The sequence below is a fragment of the Dreissena polymorpha genome, chromosome 4 (assembly GCF_020536995.1).
Source record: "Dreissena polymorpha isolate Duluth1 chromosome 4, UMN_Dpol_1.0, whole genome shotgun sequence".
NCBI lineage: Eukaryota > Metazoa > Mollusca > Bivalvia > Myida > Dreissenidae > Dreissena > Dreissena polymorpha.
Window position 1 is genome coordinate 31,170,908 of NC_068358.1, and position 16,781 is coordinate 31,187,688.

Consider the following 16,781-nt stretch of genomic DNA (forward strand, 5'->3'; position numbering starts at 1 on the left):
GGTAGGAGAGTATCTATGTGAATAAAATATATAAATACGAGCTGACATGCTCTTCTCTCGTGGAACTCTCGGCAAGAGTATATCTTTGTTTTCAAAATAGTCGACACTATACCGGACAGATCAACGGCATAAGCAAGATTAGCCTTTTGTTTGTGGGGGGGGGATGTTTTTGCCACAATGTGACACTCTCAAACCGGTAATAAGCTCACTTTAAAAAGCACGCGTGTTATTAAAAACGCATGTTTACGCATGATGAACACTGGCTTTTTGCAAGGGAAACTCGTTGCGAAGAATTTTTGAATACCGCTTGTCAACCGAGTTTAATGCTCGCAACAATCGTATCAATATATAAACGTAGGTAGGCTTTCCCCCTAACTTGCGTCTGACACACGATGCACCCACGTTAAACGCATCAAATCGTCACACTAATTATAAATGCACGAAAGTCCAAAAAAGTGATTTTGAGAAAATCGCTTCTTAAGTTTTGAAATAACAAACCATGCATTATAAAACAAGATATCTTTATGCAATTTTGACAGGTGGTTGAGATGTATGCAATCTATCAATTTGCACAATTTAAAGACAATTGCTTTTAAAATAAAAAAAAAGTAATATTAATGAATGATTACATTCGTGGCTTTTTAACGTAAATTTTAAAGAAAAGTTTTGAGTTTCGTGATTATGGAAATCACAATGTCAACCTATTTATATAATCCTACACAAAGACATTCGCGATTTTAGAATAAAAATGAATAGAAAATTGTCACGCTTCGCCAATGTTGAGGGGTCAATAGTGCCTTAGCAGAGAAAGGTACACATATGCAGATTGTTGCATCGTGTAGAGCTCGTCAAGCCGACAAAATGATACCAAATATGCATTTTTTGCGATTTTTGACATTCGCGACTTTAGAATTAAGGCGACGAAATGTAGTCGTGTTGAAAACATGGCTTATATTCTCAAATCAACATACCATATGCCCCCCCCCCCCCGATTGGTGCAAAATGGTACCATGTAAAATTGAAATTATTAGTCAAATGTTACCTTTTTGCACTAATAGGGCGATATATGACAAAGGGTTTGATTCATATTTGTGTCCATAAAGTTGTAACGTCTACGCAAAATGTGTTATCATGAAATATAGTCCATGACCTGAAACTTAGTCCATGACCTGAAAGAAACCTATTAAGCCTGGAAGAACGTTGGATTTAAAAGACATTGAATTTAGCATGAACGTACTTTCACATCATTCTTGTCAAGCGTTAGTGTATTTCAGCTAATTTATTTGGGGTCCATTTCGAATTGTTTCGACTGAAAATGATCGGATGAAAAAAAAACTCCAAGAAACAGGCATACCAGTAGTCGCTGTATGTAAACAAAATCCGTGGAAGTTTTATTTTTACTCAAAAGTACGATCTTGATATTCACTTCCAACCCTTTGATATTGATGAGCAGCAAACAGCATAAAACCTAAACAGTCTGCGAGTTACTCATGTATACAATCTATAAATTTTGACATGAAATTTTGACAATGACCACATCGTTTGGTAAAAGGCATTGAGTTTCCGAAGTTATTTTAAAATACTTCCCCGAATTTAAAGTTACATATAATTATAAACCCACTAGAATTTTCTACCCTTGACCTTGAATTGCTACCTTTACCTTAAACTGAGGAGCACCGGAGTTCTTCTAGACACATTGTCTTATTATGTGGACGTAATAAAACGAAGTTATGTTAAAATTCTCACAGATATGTAAAAGTTACAGAGACACGAAATCCGGACGGGCGGACTTCCATCCCACACGAATGGACGGGGCATAAAACGTAACATGTTCTTATAAAAATCTGGGTATTGGTACTTAATAAATTTGTAAACTGTAATTCATAAACTAAGAATAAGCGTCCGTGTTAATCGGACAATTATGAGAATGTCGTATTTGAATTTGTAAGCTTGCTATAAAACAGTTTTTTTTAGAGAAAGTAATACAAAGTACATGGCACGACTACTTATGTAGTCTTAGCAGCATATACGTTATCTATCACCGCTTGACGTCCAACGTGGCAACATAACTATGTTAGACTCACGACCCTGTTTAAGGATAGTTGCCACATTCTTGTTGAGTATTATTAAAATCATGCATTACCTTAGGGTGCACCGTGAAATGGATGTTGAGGTACACTGTGTAATAGATGTGGACATGTTATTGCAGTCTTCTAATTAATGGTATTAATGTCTAGCGCAGGCTTACAAGTCATACGCGTACTTAACCCCGTATATGGAGATTTAAGATGGCGGACAATCCCCACTGTTGAAGAGTTTTTAGGTCTTCAAATAGACACCAAAAAATTGTTCTACCCAGGAAACGGACTCGAAAGCGCTTCAATTAGCATTCGGCTTTCGATGCAATCGAGCTTAAACAAAATATTTAGACTAAATGTTACTATGTTTAGCGGGTTTATTAAAACAGCAGAACGGATCTTGTGTCACAATAAAACTATGATGTAGCGTGGTTATTGAAGCCTTTAAAAGGACCGTTGAGTGTTATCTGACTAGGTTGTCGTTTAATTAATGAAGAATACCACCGTTCCTTAAAGAAAGCTGTAAAATTATAAATTTTATCAATTTCGGCTACAAATATTTTCGGTTTACGAAATTTAAATTGGATCAAGGTAACAAGATTTATGCAGTAACTAAAATTGTAAATGTCATAAATACGTCTTATCTTTAATAAATCATATGACTTAATAAGTTATGGTACATCACGCGATCAGTGATAGCAGTCCGAAATACATACCAAACACATACATGTCGAGTCGAATACAGAGTTGAATTTAAAAAAAACACTTGACACCGATGCGCATCGAAGTATACACGAGAATAGTTTATATATACACACGATAGAATGATATTAAGTTTATACATGGAGGGGGAAGTACGTACATTTCTCCATAAGACCGATATACTGGGCGGTGTTGGGGGACAACATATTTTTTTTTCGCGAATAGAAACATAAGTTTGGAGTGAATACACGCACTTAACCACCAGACCACAGCAAAGGTCAGTACACATAGTTCACAGAGATCCTGCTAGAGTCTCTACACGTTTTTCACAACCAGATTAAGAGAGGGGTCAATATACCCTGTTCAGATCCACACTATAGCAAATGGTCAATACACAATGGTCAATACACACTGTTCACTATCACAATGTAGCAAATGGTCAACACACACTGTTCACAACCACACGATAGCATATGAAGAATACACACTTTTCACAACCACACGATAGCATATGATGAATACACACTGTTTACAACCACACGATAGCATATGATGAATACACACTGTTCACAACCACACGATAGCATATGATGAATACACACTGTTCACAACCACACGATAGCATATTACAAATTTACACTGTTCACAACCACACGATAGCATATGATGAATACACACTGTTCACAACCACACGATATCATATGATGAATACACACTGTTCACAACCACACGATAGCATATGATGAATACACACTGTTCACAACCACACGATAGCATATAATTAATACACACTGTTCACAACCACACGATCGCATATGACGAATACACACTATTCACAACCACACGATGGCATATGACGAATACACACTGTTCACAACCACACGATAGCATATGATGAATACACACTGTTCACAACCACACGATAGCATATGGCGAATACACACTGTTCACAACCGCACGATAGCATATGACGAATACACACTGTTCACAACCACACGATAGCATATGACGAATACACACTGTTCGCAACCACACGATAGCATATGACGAATACACACTGTTCACAACCACACGATAGCATATGATGAATACACACTGTTCACAACCACACGATAGCATATGGCGAATACACACTGTTCACAACCGCACGATAGCATATGACGAATACACACTGTTCACAACCACACGATAGCATATGACGAAGACACACTGTTCACAACCACACGACAGCATATGACGAATACACCCTGTTCACAAGTAGACTACAATCAGGTAGTTCCCATCTATTCACGGACTACAGTGTAAGGTCAATACAAGGTCTATCAGGTTTACAACGCGTCAGTTTTTATATTTCGCTGTTAATATAGCTTGATAAAAGCAAAACTGCAGCAACTACAACTTACCATTTGGTCATCTTCCCCGTGGTTGATGTAGAGTTTGCCTCGTTGTGGCGACATGCTTGACAATGTCAGCTGTAATACAAAATATACCTTACAATCAAACGACTGACGAGAAAAACGAATATATTTTTGAAGTTCAATTTTTTTTTCAATAGTTCGATCCCGAACACAATACATATACATTTGTTATATAACTTCGATTACAACTGCGGTCCGATAACTACATGGTGCACAAAACATGCTATATTTCAAAATCATTAAAGCCACATACCTTATTTGGCATAGTAAATTTAAGTATAAATAAGAAACATTTTGTATCTATGCCACTTAGAATATATCTGGTGATTACAAGGTAGATATCCGTCTTTTTGCGCTTTAAAACTTACAAATAATCGCGTTTGTCGGAATGGACGTATACGTCTAGAAATCCTACTTTCGGTTTAAAAAGCGGTGCCGTTTGAAAAATAATAAATTACTTGCTAACTAGGTTATAGATTTAACGACAATTTTGCACACTTTCAAATTGCATCTATATGGATTAATTAACATTTTATTACTTGCTAACTAGGCTATAGATTTGATGTTATCTTTTCCAATTAAAATATGTCTGGTGGTTACACGGTAGAAATCCGTCTTTTTTGCGCTTTAAAACTTAAAAATAATCGCGTCTGTCGAAATGAATGGACGTATACGTCTAGATATTCCACTTTCGGTTTTAAAAGCGGTACCGTTTGAAAAATAATAAATTACTTGCTAACTAGGTTATAGATTTAATGACAATTTTGCACACTTTCAAATTGCATCTTTATGGATTAATTAACATGTATTTCATTTCAAAGTCAGAGGCAAGGTGTGTGGATTTAAAATATTTTATACGTTACCTGCACTGCTAACGCGCAAACAGTCAATGAAAAGTAAGTAGTTCAATTATAAATAATGGGTGTTTTTATTTGGTTTCATCGAGTGTTTATAATTATTTTAACGGAGACTAGAAATGTGTCAGAACTTTGTCCAGTCTATTGTTGTTGGTACATATTAAGCGTAGTTCACACAAGAGATAATGGCATTTAAGCAAATAAAATAGTGGGCGAATAGTAGGTGATGACATTTTTTTCAATCGGCCAGAAGGACATTGTACTGACTTAAAATCAACTATTTCTAATATCATACAAGGACTTCGCACACACTTCAAGTTTTCACTGTATTCTTTATGAGACCGACATTATATTTTCACGCGAGACATTGTCCAGATATAATTATTCGTGCCAATTTATTTCCTGTAATGCGCGAAAAAATATTTGCAATAAAAGTGTTATGCCAAACTACAAGGGTGACCTGTGGCCTTGACCATAAAGCGAGCAACTAGGTAATATAATAAACAACAACATTATTGGCCGAACACGAACATGCAGTTTCAAGATAAAAGTATAAGGAATTTGCAAAAACAAATGGCAACTGTGAAATTGATCTATGAGCTAGCAACATGCTTTGCACGTTACACGTCGTCGTAAAATTATATGCTGGTCATTTGAGCTGATCTATTTCAAAATGCGTTATTATACAGCAAAGTTATGAGCCGGACAAGAACAAGTACATTGGCTACATGTGTAGATATGTAATGAAAGAGAACAAACTCTCAGTTCACACGATAAAATTGACCTCGAAAATAAGTGCACACTGTGACTTGGATCTTGGAAGTGCACACTGTGACATTGACCTTGAAAGTGCACCCTGTGACTTGGATCTTTAAAGTGCACACTGTGGCTTAGACCAATAAAGTGCACCATGTAACTTGGACCTTGAAAGTGCACACTGTGACCTTGGACCTTCAAAGTGCACATTGTGAAATTGACCTTGAAAGTGCACACTGTGACTTTGACCATGAAAGTGCACACTGTGAAATTACCTTGAAAGTTCACACTGTGGCTCGGATCTTGAAAGTGAACCCTGTGACTTGGACCTTGATAGTGCACACTGTGACATTGACCTTGAAATTGCACACTGTGACTTGGACCTTGAAAGTGAATACTTTGACTTGGACATTGAAAGTGCACAGTGTGACATTGACCTTGAAAGTGCACACTGTGAGATTGACCTTAAAAGTGCACACAGTGACTTGGACCTTGAAAGTGCACACAGTCACTTGGACCATTAAAGTGCACACTGTGACATTGACCTTGAAAGTGCACACCGTGACATTGACCTTGACAGTGCACACTTTGACATTGACATTGAATGTGCACAAGGTGACTTGGATCTTGAAAGATTACACTATGACTTGGACCTTGAAAGTGCACACAGTGACTTTGACCATGAAAGTGCTCACTGTGACATTGATCTTGCAAGTGCACACTGCGACATTGACCTTGAAAGTGCACACTTTGACATTTTCCTTTAGATTGCACAATGTGAATTGGACCGTGAAAGTGATCACTGTGACTTGGACCTTGAAAGTGAACACTGTGACATTGATCTTGCAAGTGCACACTGCGACATTGACCTTGAAAATGCACACTTTGACATTGACCTTGAAAGTGCACAATGTGACCTGGACCGTGAAAGTGAACACTGTGACTTGGACCTTAAAGTGCACACTGTGACTTGGTTCTTTAAAGTTCACACTCTGACATTGACCTTGAAAGTGCACACTGTGACTTTGACCTTGAAAGTGAACACTGTGAATTGAACCTTGAAAGTCCACATGCTGATATTTATAAATTAGAAAAAAGGTGTGTTTTTTGTGTGGACTTTCATGATGATGATGATGATGATTATGATGATGAGGATGATGACCACGACGGTGACGACGACGATCTTCACCATGGCATCCGGTTGTGCTGTATGTGTTTGGGTTTAATTAGCTTTATTTCAAATACCTGAATTGTTCAACCTTCTTGACACATTTTATGTATGCTTATCAGAAACAGTATCTTCAGTAAGTAGCCAACAAATTTCCAAATACCTGATCCGCTTACCGTTGGTCAAACAAATATCTAGGCCCCTTAACGGTCTGCCATCACTAATCAAACATCTTCAAATTGTGTTTATCTTTCACTGTCGTTTAGGTGTCATTTAGAGGTATTTATTGTGACACACATTTCTTTAGAGCTATGACCATGGACACAAAATAGTACTGTGTCGTTTGTTACATCTTTGTAATGCGCATGCGTGTAACTGTATTGTTAATTACATGAGATGTACTGAATCTACACGATTTGTTAGCATTGTGCATGTGAAATAATACCAGTATCAATTCCACTGAATAGATTTACAAGAAAGGAGTAATATATATTAGACTGGTATAATTTCTCAATAGCATTGAAATTGGTTAATATATGAACTAAAACAAATACATATTCAAGTATGGGCCGAATGAGTAAAAATCCATGATACGTGTGCATTTACAATTATTCTCAAATATGTATAATAAAAAATGCAAAGTTTAGCATTTAAACATGACGCTTAATACATGTAAGATACTATTTGCTTCATTTTGTTATTGCAGAGTTGTAGCAAATTTGAGACACAATGAGTTGTTAACATCTGTTTAAAAAAATGTGTAGAGAATGAGTATTGGGGAAATTTGGTTTCCTTTAAAGATTTTAGACATATCATTACAATAAAAAAGAGCAACTGAATCTACTTTAAAGAGCTCTAATGCGTTTAAATGTGTGAAGAATGCAGAAAAAGATGGGCAAACAAATTGATGGAAAACCAGATTTAATGCAGTAAATGTTCTTGGATTAGTTTCTTCCATACAGAACAAAACGAATGGCAATGGAGATACAGCCGTTTTACTTGTTCCATCTTAACCCATTTATGCCTAGCGTCTGGAAAAAAAGACCTTGGCAAACAGCGTAGATGCGGCGTCTCATCAGGGTCTGCGCTATTTGCTTAAAGGGATTTCTGTAAGAAATATTCTAAATATAGAAATAAATATACTAGACATCCCTAATTTTGGAAATGATTTGGTCCAATTTAGAAGGATGGGAGAGTCCACTAGGCATAAATGGGTTAAAGTGAACCCTTGCTGAACTATGTGGAAAAAACAGTTTCTAAGTCAAGTTTACTCGGAAGGGAATTTATACAAAATATCAGCATATAATTATGATGTCATTCGAACTCTTACTAATGGATATAACAGTTCTGTTTTTGAAGATGAATGTGACTTTGAAAATCATTTTTATGGATCTTATGCATTCGAGCATGCATTAGAAACATATGAAGGTATAAGTAAAAAAAGCTCTATTTAAAAAAAAAATCGTTTCAAATTCATTAGAATTCTATTAGAAAAACGAAATTATTTACAGAGAGCAGCGTTAACAATAAGCACAAGAGCGATTTGAGTTACTTGTCAACTTTGATATGTGTTTTAATTGACACAGAAAATAAGATACATTCCTGCAGAAATCACATCGTTTCCGCAGCCATGTTTTGAGAGGTAAAAAGATGACAATGAAAAACATCTCAATTGAAAGACTGTGTATTGGAATGTAGAATGTCACCCCGAATGATTTCAACGTTTAAAAACATGTTAGAAAGCTCCAATCGAAATAGAACATGGCGGGGCTTCATAAGTTGAAGATATTTAAAAAAAGGAACTGTCTGCGTTTTCCTAATAGAAAATCCATTTTTAATAGAACATTTTGAAGGCTTTATAATTTATACGACACGATTGTATACATATTTAACACAAGTTACTGCGGTATAAAACAGTATCAAGATACGCAGGAACTGTTGTTTACATTGTTATAATAATTGGTCAGTGTAATTGTTGTTAATAGCTGGTATTTTAATTGTTAAAATGTGTCATCGTATGGGGTGTTCCAATTATGTCTTTTTGATGGCACACAATCCCGACAATTCTCAACAATCTGAAGTGGGTGAGGTGTTTAACAAACTATCTATGGATATTTACATTTAAATTTTATTTCATATTTCAAAAATCAGTTTAAATTCTTTTCATGTATTTTCATAGTTTTGAGAACACCCATTTTCTTGTCTCAACTAATACCAGAAGAATAAGCACACATTATAAATTGTTAAAGAATTAACTTGTTATACATCTACTAAATACTTACACTACAATATAACGTCTTGATTAATTAAAAACTCGGCCTCTGTTTTATTCGATTAATCATCAAAATGGTGTGTGCGCAGATTCCAACAACTAGCCAACTGCACTGCCTAATAATAAGCATGAACATGATGCATGCATGTAACAAGTTATTTTGCTGTTGATCTAATGTTACATACTTTTCCGGTATTCTGTATCAATACCATGTTAATGCAAAATTGATTTTGATCTCGCGATGAAGCATGTTTTTGTTGTTAAAAAAAATCGTTAAACTACATATAAGTTAGTATGCGAATTTTAATCCAAGAATTAAAGCATGGGACCTGTATCATTTTGATTGTCTACTCTTTAATCGCATATAACCACGGTAATCTGCATCAAAAATCAAAGCCTAGAACTGACATAAACAATTTTTTTCAGATATTCCAAGTAGGCAACAAATTTTGTATCTCCATTTCTCATAATCATTTTATTACAAATTTCACTCTTATGAACATAGGTATTGATAAATGGAAACGTATGTGTTACATGTATATATTTATATATAAATGCATTAAATATTCATTCATTATATAGAGAATAATAGGTTTGTGTCGATTATAGATCAGGTTTATCATGCAAGGCTTAAAAAACAAAAAGCACGAACCTTGGCGACTGCGTTTTCGTTTTCGTGCCGAGCATGATAAACCTTATCTAAAATCAACACTAATCTATCATTCGATTTATATCACTGTTTATTCAGTAAACCTTTTTATTTAAACAAAATTAGTTTTCATGAGTGTTTGTCGTACTTTGATATTAACTGTATTGTAACCAAGGTCAGTGTATTACTCCGCGTTAAAAAAATAACCGCTGATCAAAAAAACTTAAAAAAAAAAGAATATCGTTCTGTGACAAACAGTCGTGCTTTATTAACAACTTAGCACGTGCCGTGGTTTATAGCAGAAATTTAATCAACGGCGCTTTAATCAACCGAATTCGCTGTAAAAGTGGGATAAAGTAAATGAGTTGTAACAAGTGAAACAAAAATAATATAGGCACACAAGTGTTGTTTTCACCCCTAAGAATGAAATCTATACTTATCTCTCAAGTCATAATTCATTTTAAAAATATTTGAGAGAATAAAAAAATGGCGGGAGTAAAACTAACTTTCAGCATAGAAATTATCTACGATGTATCCTTGATCGAAAAAGAGAATTATACTAAACATTATATGAATAGCAGGTTATTTTACATATGGGTCTTGCTCTGTGAAAACGGGGTTTAATGCATGTGCGTAATGTGTCGTCCCAGATTAGCCTGTGCGGACTGCACAGGCCAATCAGAGACGACACTTTTCGCTTCTATGATATTCTCTGTTTAAGAAAGTCTCTTCTTAGCAAAAATCCAGATCAGGCGGAAAGTGTCGTCCCTGTGCGAACTGCACTTACTAATTTGGAACGACACTTAATGTAAATGCATTAAACGCGGAAAGTGTGATCCCTGTGCGGACTGCACTTACTAATTTGGAACGACACTTAATGTAAATGCATTAACGCGGAAAGTGTGATCCTTGTGCGGACTGCACTTACTAATTTGGAACGACACTTAATGTACATGCATTAAACCCCCTTTTACAGAGCACGGCCCATATAATATGAGCATTGTGTTACCATCCATTCGCGATACGAATATCGGTAGCTTTGCATATATATCTTGGAGGTAGACTCCAATCGATCCTTAACCGGGTCACCAGTTGAACACGGGATAAGGCTTTTAATATCTGGGTCAATATCAAAATCAGTATCGCTAACATACCTATCATAATCGATGTATTCGGCTTAATTTCCCGTTAGCGAGTGTGTGTCCCAGTAAAATTACATTAACTTTGGTTTGATAAAAATTGAAATCGATTCAATCAATAAATTGAAAAAAAAATCATAATTCTATAAAGAATGGGCAGGTAAATTTTCAGGTGCAATGTATACAGCATATTTCAGATTCAATATTATTAATAGCTTATCTAATGTTAGGCAACAATGCAATAAAAATAATGTTTTACGAATGTGACACTTCAACGAATAAGAGTATTTATTATATATATCATGATACTACAGAAAAGATGTAAAGTTACCATCGGATCCTTCGGGTATTTCGGTACCGAAAACCCCCATTTTACTAGGTCTCGTGATGGTATTAATAAAAAAATAACACATCTACAACGGCATTTACCGATGTTATTTACAAAAAAAAAAAAAAAAAAAAAATTGTATGCACATGCATCTGCAAGGAACAAACGTTGTTCAACTGGTATTTCAGAAAGTTAAACACGCTCAATGACGCTCGCGCGGGTACCGAAATCCAACATGTAAATAGGTTTCATGTTGGTATTACTAATACATGACACGTATACAATGGTATTTGACGATTGTATTTAAGAAATGTTATTGTTGTTTAACCCATTTATGCCTAGCGTCTAGAAAAAAAATGCCTTGGCAAACAGCGTAGACCCAGATGAGACGCCGCATGATGGAATTTCTGTAAGAAATATTTTAAATATAGAAATAAATATACTAGACATCCCCAATTTTGGAAATAAATTGATCCAATTTAGAAGGGTGTGAGAGTCCACTAGGCATAAATGGGTTAAACAGTGTATGCACGTGCATCTGACACAATCAAACGTTGTATAACTGGGATTTCGGAAAGTTTAACACGATTTCCGACGCCGAGCCGGCGCCGTGACCACCGTTAGTACTTAAAAAGGTGATATTATATATACGAAACATTGCTAATATGACATTTTTGAATCACTAAAATGAATTGTGCAAAACAACAAATTAGTTTTTATTCTCTTAAATAAATTAAGGTTCGATAAAGGGGAATTCGTTTATACTACATGTGAATATTGAACTTCCAATAACAAAAGATTTCGCGCGTACCGACATCCCCCAAATTACCACGTGTACAGATGTTATGCGTAATTAATACCTCTTCCACGATGGAATTTATCAATGTTATTATCCTCACGCTTTTAAAAGCGTGGGGATATTGTATTGGTCTCCGTCTTTCTGTCCGTCCGTTCGGCCACTATCTCCTCCTACACTATTAGCACTAGAACCTTGAAACTTACACACATGGCAGCTATGAGCATATGTGCGACGGTAACGGAATTTTGACCTGACCCCTGGGTCACAAGTTATGGGTAAATAAATGGGTAAAATGGGTAAAACAAATCTCATTTAACGAACAACATGCGACGCACATGATAATAATTTTTGACCCAGCCGTCAGATCAAAATTCCGATAGTGCACCGTCGCACATATGCTCATAGCTTCCATTTGTGTAAGTTTCAAGGTTCTCGTGCTAATAGTGTAGGAGGAGATAGTGGCCGACCACGCCCACCCAAAAGTTTGTTTTAACATAGCTTCTTCATTTATTCACCAATTGACTTCAAATTAATACTGAGCATCTCTTATGACAACACGGTCTATCTCGACCATCCATGTCCACATTACCCACCTCTGGGCCATTGATAAAGGGAAAAGGCAGCTTAATTCCCGTCCTTTTTCAAATTTATCGAGAGGTCCACGGGTACTACTTCCCCGTACCCCCAATTTTTTTTCTTACCCATTTTTTTTTCGTAACAATTTTTTTTTCGTAACCATTTTTTTCGTACCCAATTTTGTTCGTACCCAAATTTTTTTCGTACCCGAATTTTTTTTCGTACACAAAATATTTTTCGTACCCAACTTTTTTTTTCGTACCCACATTTTTTGTTCGTACCCACATTTTTTTTCGTACCCAAATTGTTTCGTACCCAAATTCTTTTTCATACCCATTTTTTGTCCCAAAATTGTTTTTCGTATCAAAATTTTTTCGTTTCTAAATTGTTTTTCGTACCCAATTTTTTTCGTCCCAATTTTTTTTCCTACCCAATTTTTTTCATAACAAAATTGTTTTCGTACCCAAATTTTTTTTCGTACCCAATTTTTTTTTCTTACCCAAATTTTTGTTCGTACCCACATTTTTTCATACCAAAATTTTTTCGTACCCAAATTCTTTTTCGTACCCTGTTTTTTGTCCCAAAATTCTTTTTCGTACCAAACATTTTTCGTTTCCAATTTTTTTTCGTACCCAATTTTGTTCGTACCAAAAAAAATGTCCAACCCATTTTTGTTCATACCAAAATTGTTTTCGTACCCCAATTTATTTTCGTACCCAATTTTGTTTGTACCCACTTTTTTTCGTTCCCAAACTTTTTCATACCCAAATTTTTTCGTTTCCAATTTTTTTGCGTACACAATTTTTTTCTTCGTAACCAAATTTTCTTCGTACTCAATTTTTTTCGTACCCATTTTTTTTGTACCCAATTTATTTTTCGTACCCAAATTTTATCTTTTTTTGGCATAATTTTTTCGTACCCAAACCTTTTCGTACCCAAATTTTGTTGTACCCAAATGTTTTTCGTACACAATTTTTTTTTCGTACCAACATTTGTTATCTTACCCATTTTTTTCTATCCCAAATGTTTTCGCACCAAAAGTTTTTTTCGTACCCACATTTTTTTCTAACCCACATTTTTTCGTACCCCAATTTTTTTTGGGGCATAATTTGTACATACCCAAAATTGTCGTTCCCAAATGTTTGTTCGTACCCAAAATTTTGTTTTAACATAACTTTATTTATTCACCAATTAACTTCAAATTAATACTGAACATCTCTTATGATAACACGGTCTATCTCGACCATCCATGTCCACATTACCCACCCCGGGACCCCGACAACATAGGCCTTACCTACCCAAAATTGCCTTTTAATATAACATCTATGCGGCGTGTGGATACGCGCCACTTCTAGTTCAGTTAGATATTATGTACTAAATTTCAGTTGTGGGGGGGGGGAACTCTCATTGATCTATATATTATAATTCTTAGTCTAATTGCTTTAAATAGCTAGACGTATCAATACATTTTTTCTGGTCTCATTTAATAATTGTAAAAAAAATATACTTGGTTAGCTTGGTTTATTATCTTTTGTAAACAACATGTACATTTCTAAACTTATAATATAACGGACATACTAGAACAAAATGATACTCATCTTCAATTTCATTAATTGTACAAAATGCGCATATGTACTAGGCCATCGATACTTTCTAAATAAACATTTTGACAGAGTTTCATCAAGATAATGATTTTGCTCCGGCGCCAAATAGGTAAAAAGTGAAGACTGTTCCAGATGCTCAGTTGGATGTAAGTTAATTAAAAATTATTATTACGGAAAATGTCAACGGGGGAGGGGGCTATGACATACAAGGGTGGTACACAAATCCATGGGATTGCGTTTACCGGATAGAATGGAAATTTAGACGAGTCTTCTGAGATTCGTATTAATCTTCACGCAGAGTTCTCGTTCCATGGTCTCACATAAAATCCATGCCATTACACAAAAATCCTACCAGATTTTGGAGGATTTCATTTTCTTATTTAAGTATTATTTATGAAAAGTACCGGTAGTAACATTTTGTTTAATATTTTGAAAATACGTAAATAATAATAAAAATATTTATATAAATAAAAAAAGGAAAATTAACAACAGGTAAATTATTGTACCACTTGGCTCGGCAATCATCACGTGGTTGGTTATGAACGCAGGGATTTGATCCAGCTATGCAGGTTCCATTCAGGTTGGTTATTTATGTGTTCAAAACCATGAATACTGCTGAGCCTGGATCCGTGGTCGACACAAACAAGAAGAATATCAGGAGGAATGACGGCAACTACATGATTAATGATTTTATATTGCATGATGAGACCGAATTTTGTTCGGCGCATTTGAAAGTGTATGCCAATAAAGTGAATCCGTTATATTATTTACCGAACTTATATTGAGATATATACCGTTTTCACTTTATGTGTTTGAATTTTCGTTTGTGAATCCCAGGAAGTGAAGGAGTATTCTGATAAGAGCCTTGTTATAGATTTATTAGCATGGTCTTTCACGTTTGGTAAGTCAATTTTGAGGTTGTGGCGAAGAAATCTTAATGCTCAGTTTGCATTATTTGAAATCGGTTTTGTTCATTCCTTTTAAGAGAAATACCCATATATTTTGATTGTTTGACTTAAGTCATTCGGTCATGTAAACATGCGGGAGAATATAAATTGTTTTATTTTCTGAGTAATCATGATTACTGATATTTACTGATATGGCTGGAAAGTGAGCGTCATTTAAAAAATAAAAATGAATAATGAAGTGTATAAAACGGCGAACAATAACTGTCTCGTAATGGACATCGCCATCTTGACTATCACGTGATTACCCCTCTGTGTATAATATGGCTAGATTTATACGATGATCGGCGTCTGATAAAATAAAGTGAACTGTGTGCAGACCAGGGGGTTTAATATGTGTTTTTCTCCACAGTTGTATTATTGTATTTGTTTTATAGTATATAAAGAGGTGATTACTTTTAGGTCCCTGTGCCAATGGTACCACCGTACCATTATGCAATTTCGAACGCCTTAAAAGACAGTTTAGAAAAAAGAAAATACAAAGCAAACTAAATTATCAAAATTATAATAAATCTAATGAAACGGACAACATACCTGCCAAATCCAACTTTCGCATAAAAACGTTTTATATCGAACACACACGCTAACATACCGCTGTCAAATAATGACTAAAACTGATTTGTCGTCGATTTTAGCGACGATTCTCAATTAATACTATGTCATTTGCTGAGGTGCTCGCGTTTTAACACTAAGCGACGTTACCACTGATATAACCCGTCAGTGGGCGATCTTTTTCTTGATAACAGGTCATCCCTGTTTAATGTTTAAATAGAACGGTCATATGACACTGCCCGTAAACACTCGCCCAATCTCTTTTCAGAGGTTAATGCAATAAAGCCGATTCGTCTTATCCACGGTGCATATAATTTTCACCGTATAAGGACAACGACAAAAATAACTTAGAAATTAAGTAGATGTGTTAATCAACTGGAGAAGATGTAGAGGTTAATTAAAAAGTTGTTGTAATGTATGTACTACTAGTAGCACGGGTGTAACATTGTCGATGGACCACTGTAGCATGTATCCTTGGTCTAGATTTAAACCCATAAATTTACTAAACTGATAAAACCTGCACGCGTTCAGACAGATATGGGCACTCACGTAGATGCAGCTTTGTTTACAATCACATGATTAAAGTCAACGCATCAAAGTCCGCTTTGGTTTTACTTACTTTACATGCATCAAGTGACTTACAGATACTTGTAGGTTGAACATGCAAATTTCTATCACAAATTCGTAGTGCATGCAAAATGACATATACGAAAAAATGTGTATCTAATGTTACTTCTTCACATTTATTGCTGCAGCATGGTTTCCCTGCCATTGATTTGGCGAAAATCACACACAAATCGAGAGTTTGGGTGCTTACCGTAGTATCTTTATTACATTTCTTCGTGAGATACAACAATTACACACTCAACCAGCGTGTGCACGGAGAAAGAAATTCAGATTTAAGTCATCAGTTATACA

General features: G+C 35.4%; 1 protein-coding gene across 1 annotated transcript in view; it reads right to left on the reverse strand.

The window, feature by feature from the left end:
* Positions 1-16,279, reverse strand: part of LOC127878103 (polyamine-transporting ATPase 13A3-like) — a 59,880-nt gene extending 43,601 nt beyond the window's left edge. The window contains exons 1-2 of the mRNA XM_052424521.1: positions 15,846-16,279; positions 4,184-4,252 (exon numbers count right to left, since the gene is read on the reverse strand). Coding sequence (XP_052280481.1) covers positions 4,184-4,237 — 54 coding nt within the window. The 5' untranslated portion in view covers positions 4,238-4,252; positions 15,846-16,279. The remainder of the gene's footprint in view (positions 1-4,183; positions 4,253-15,845) is intronic.
* Between the last annotated feature and the right edge of the window lie 502 nt (positions 16,280-16,781).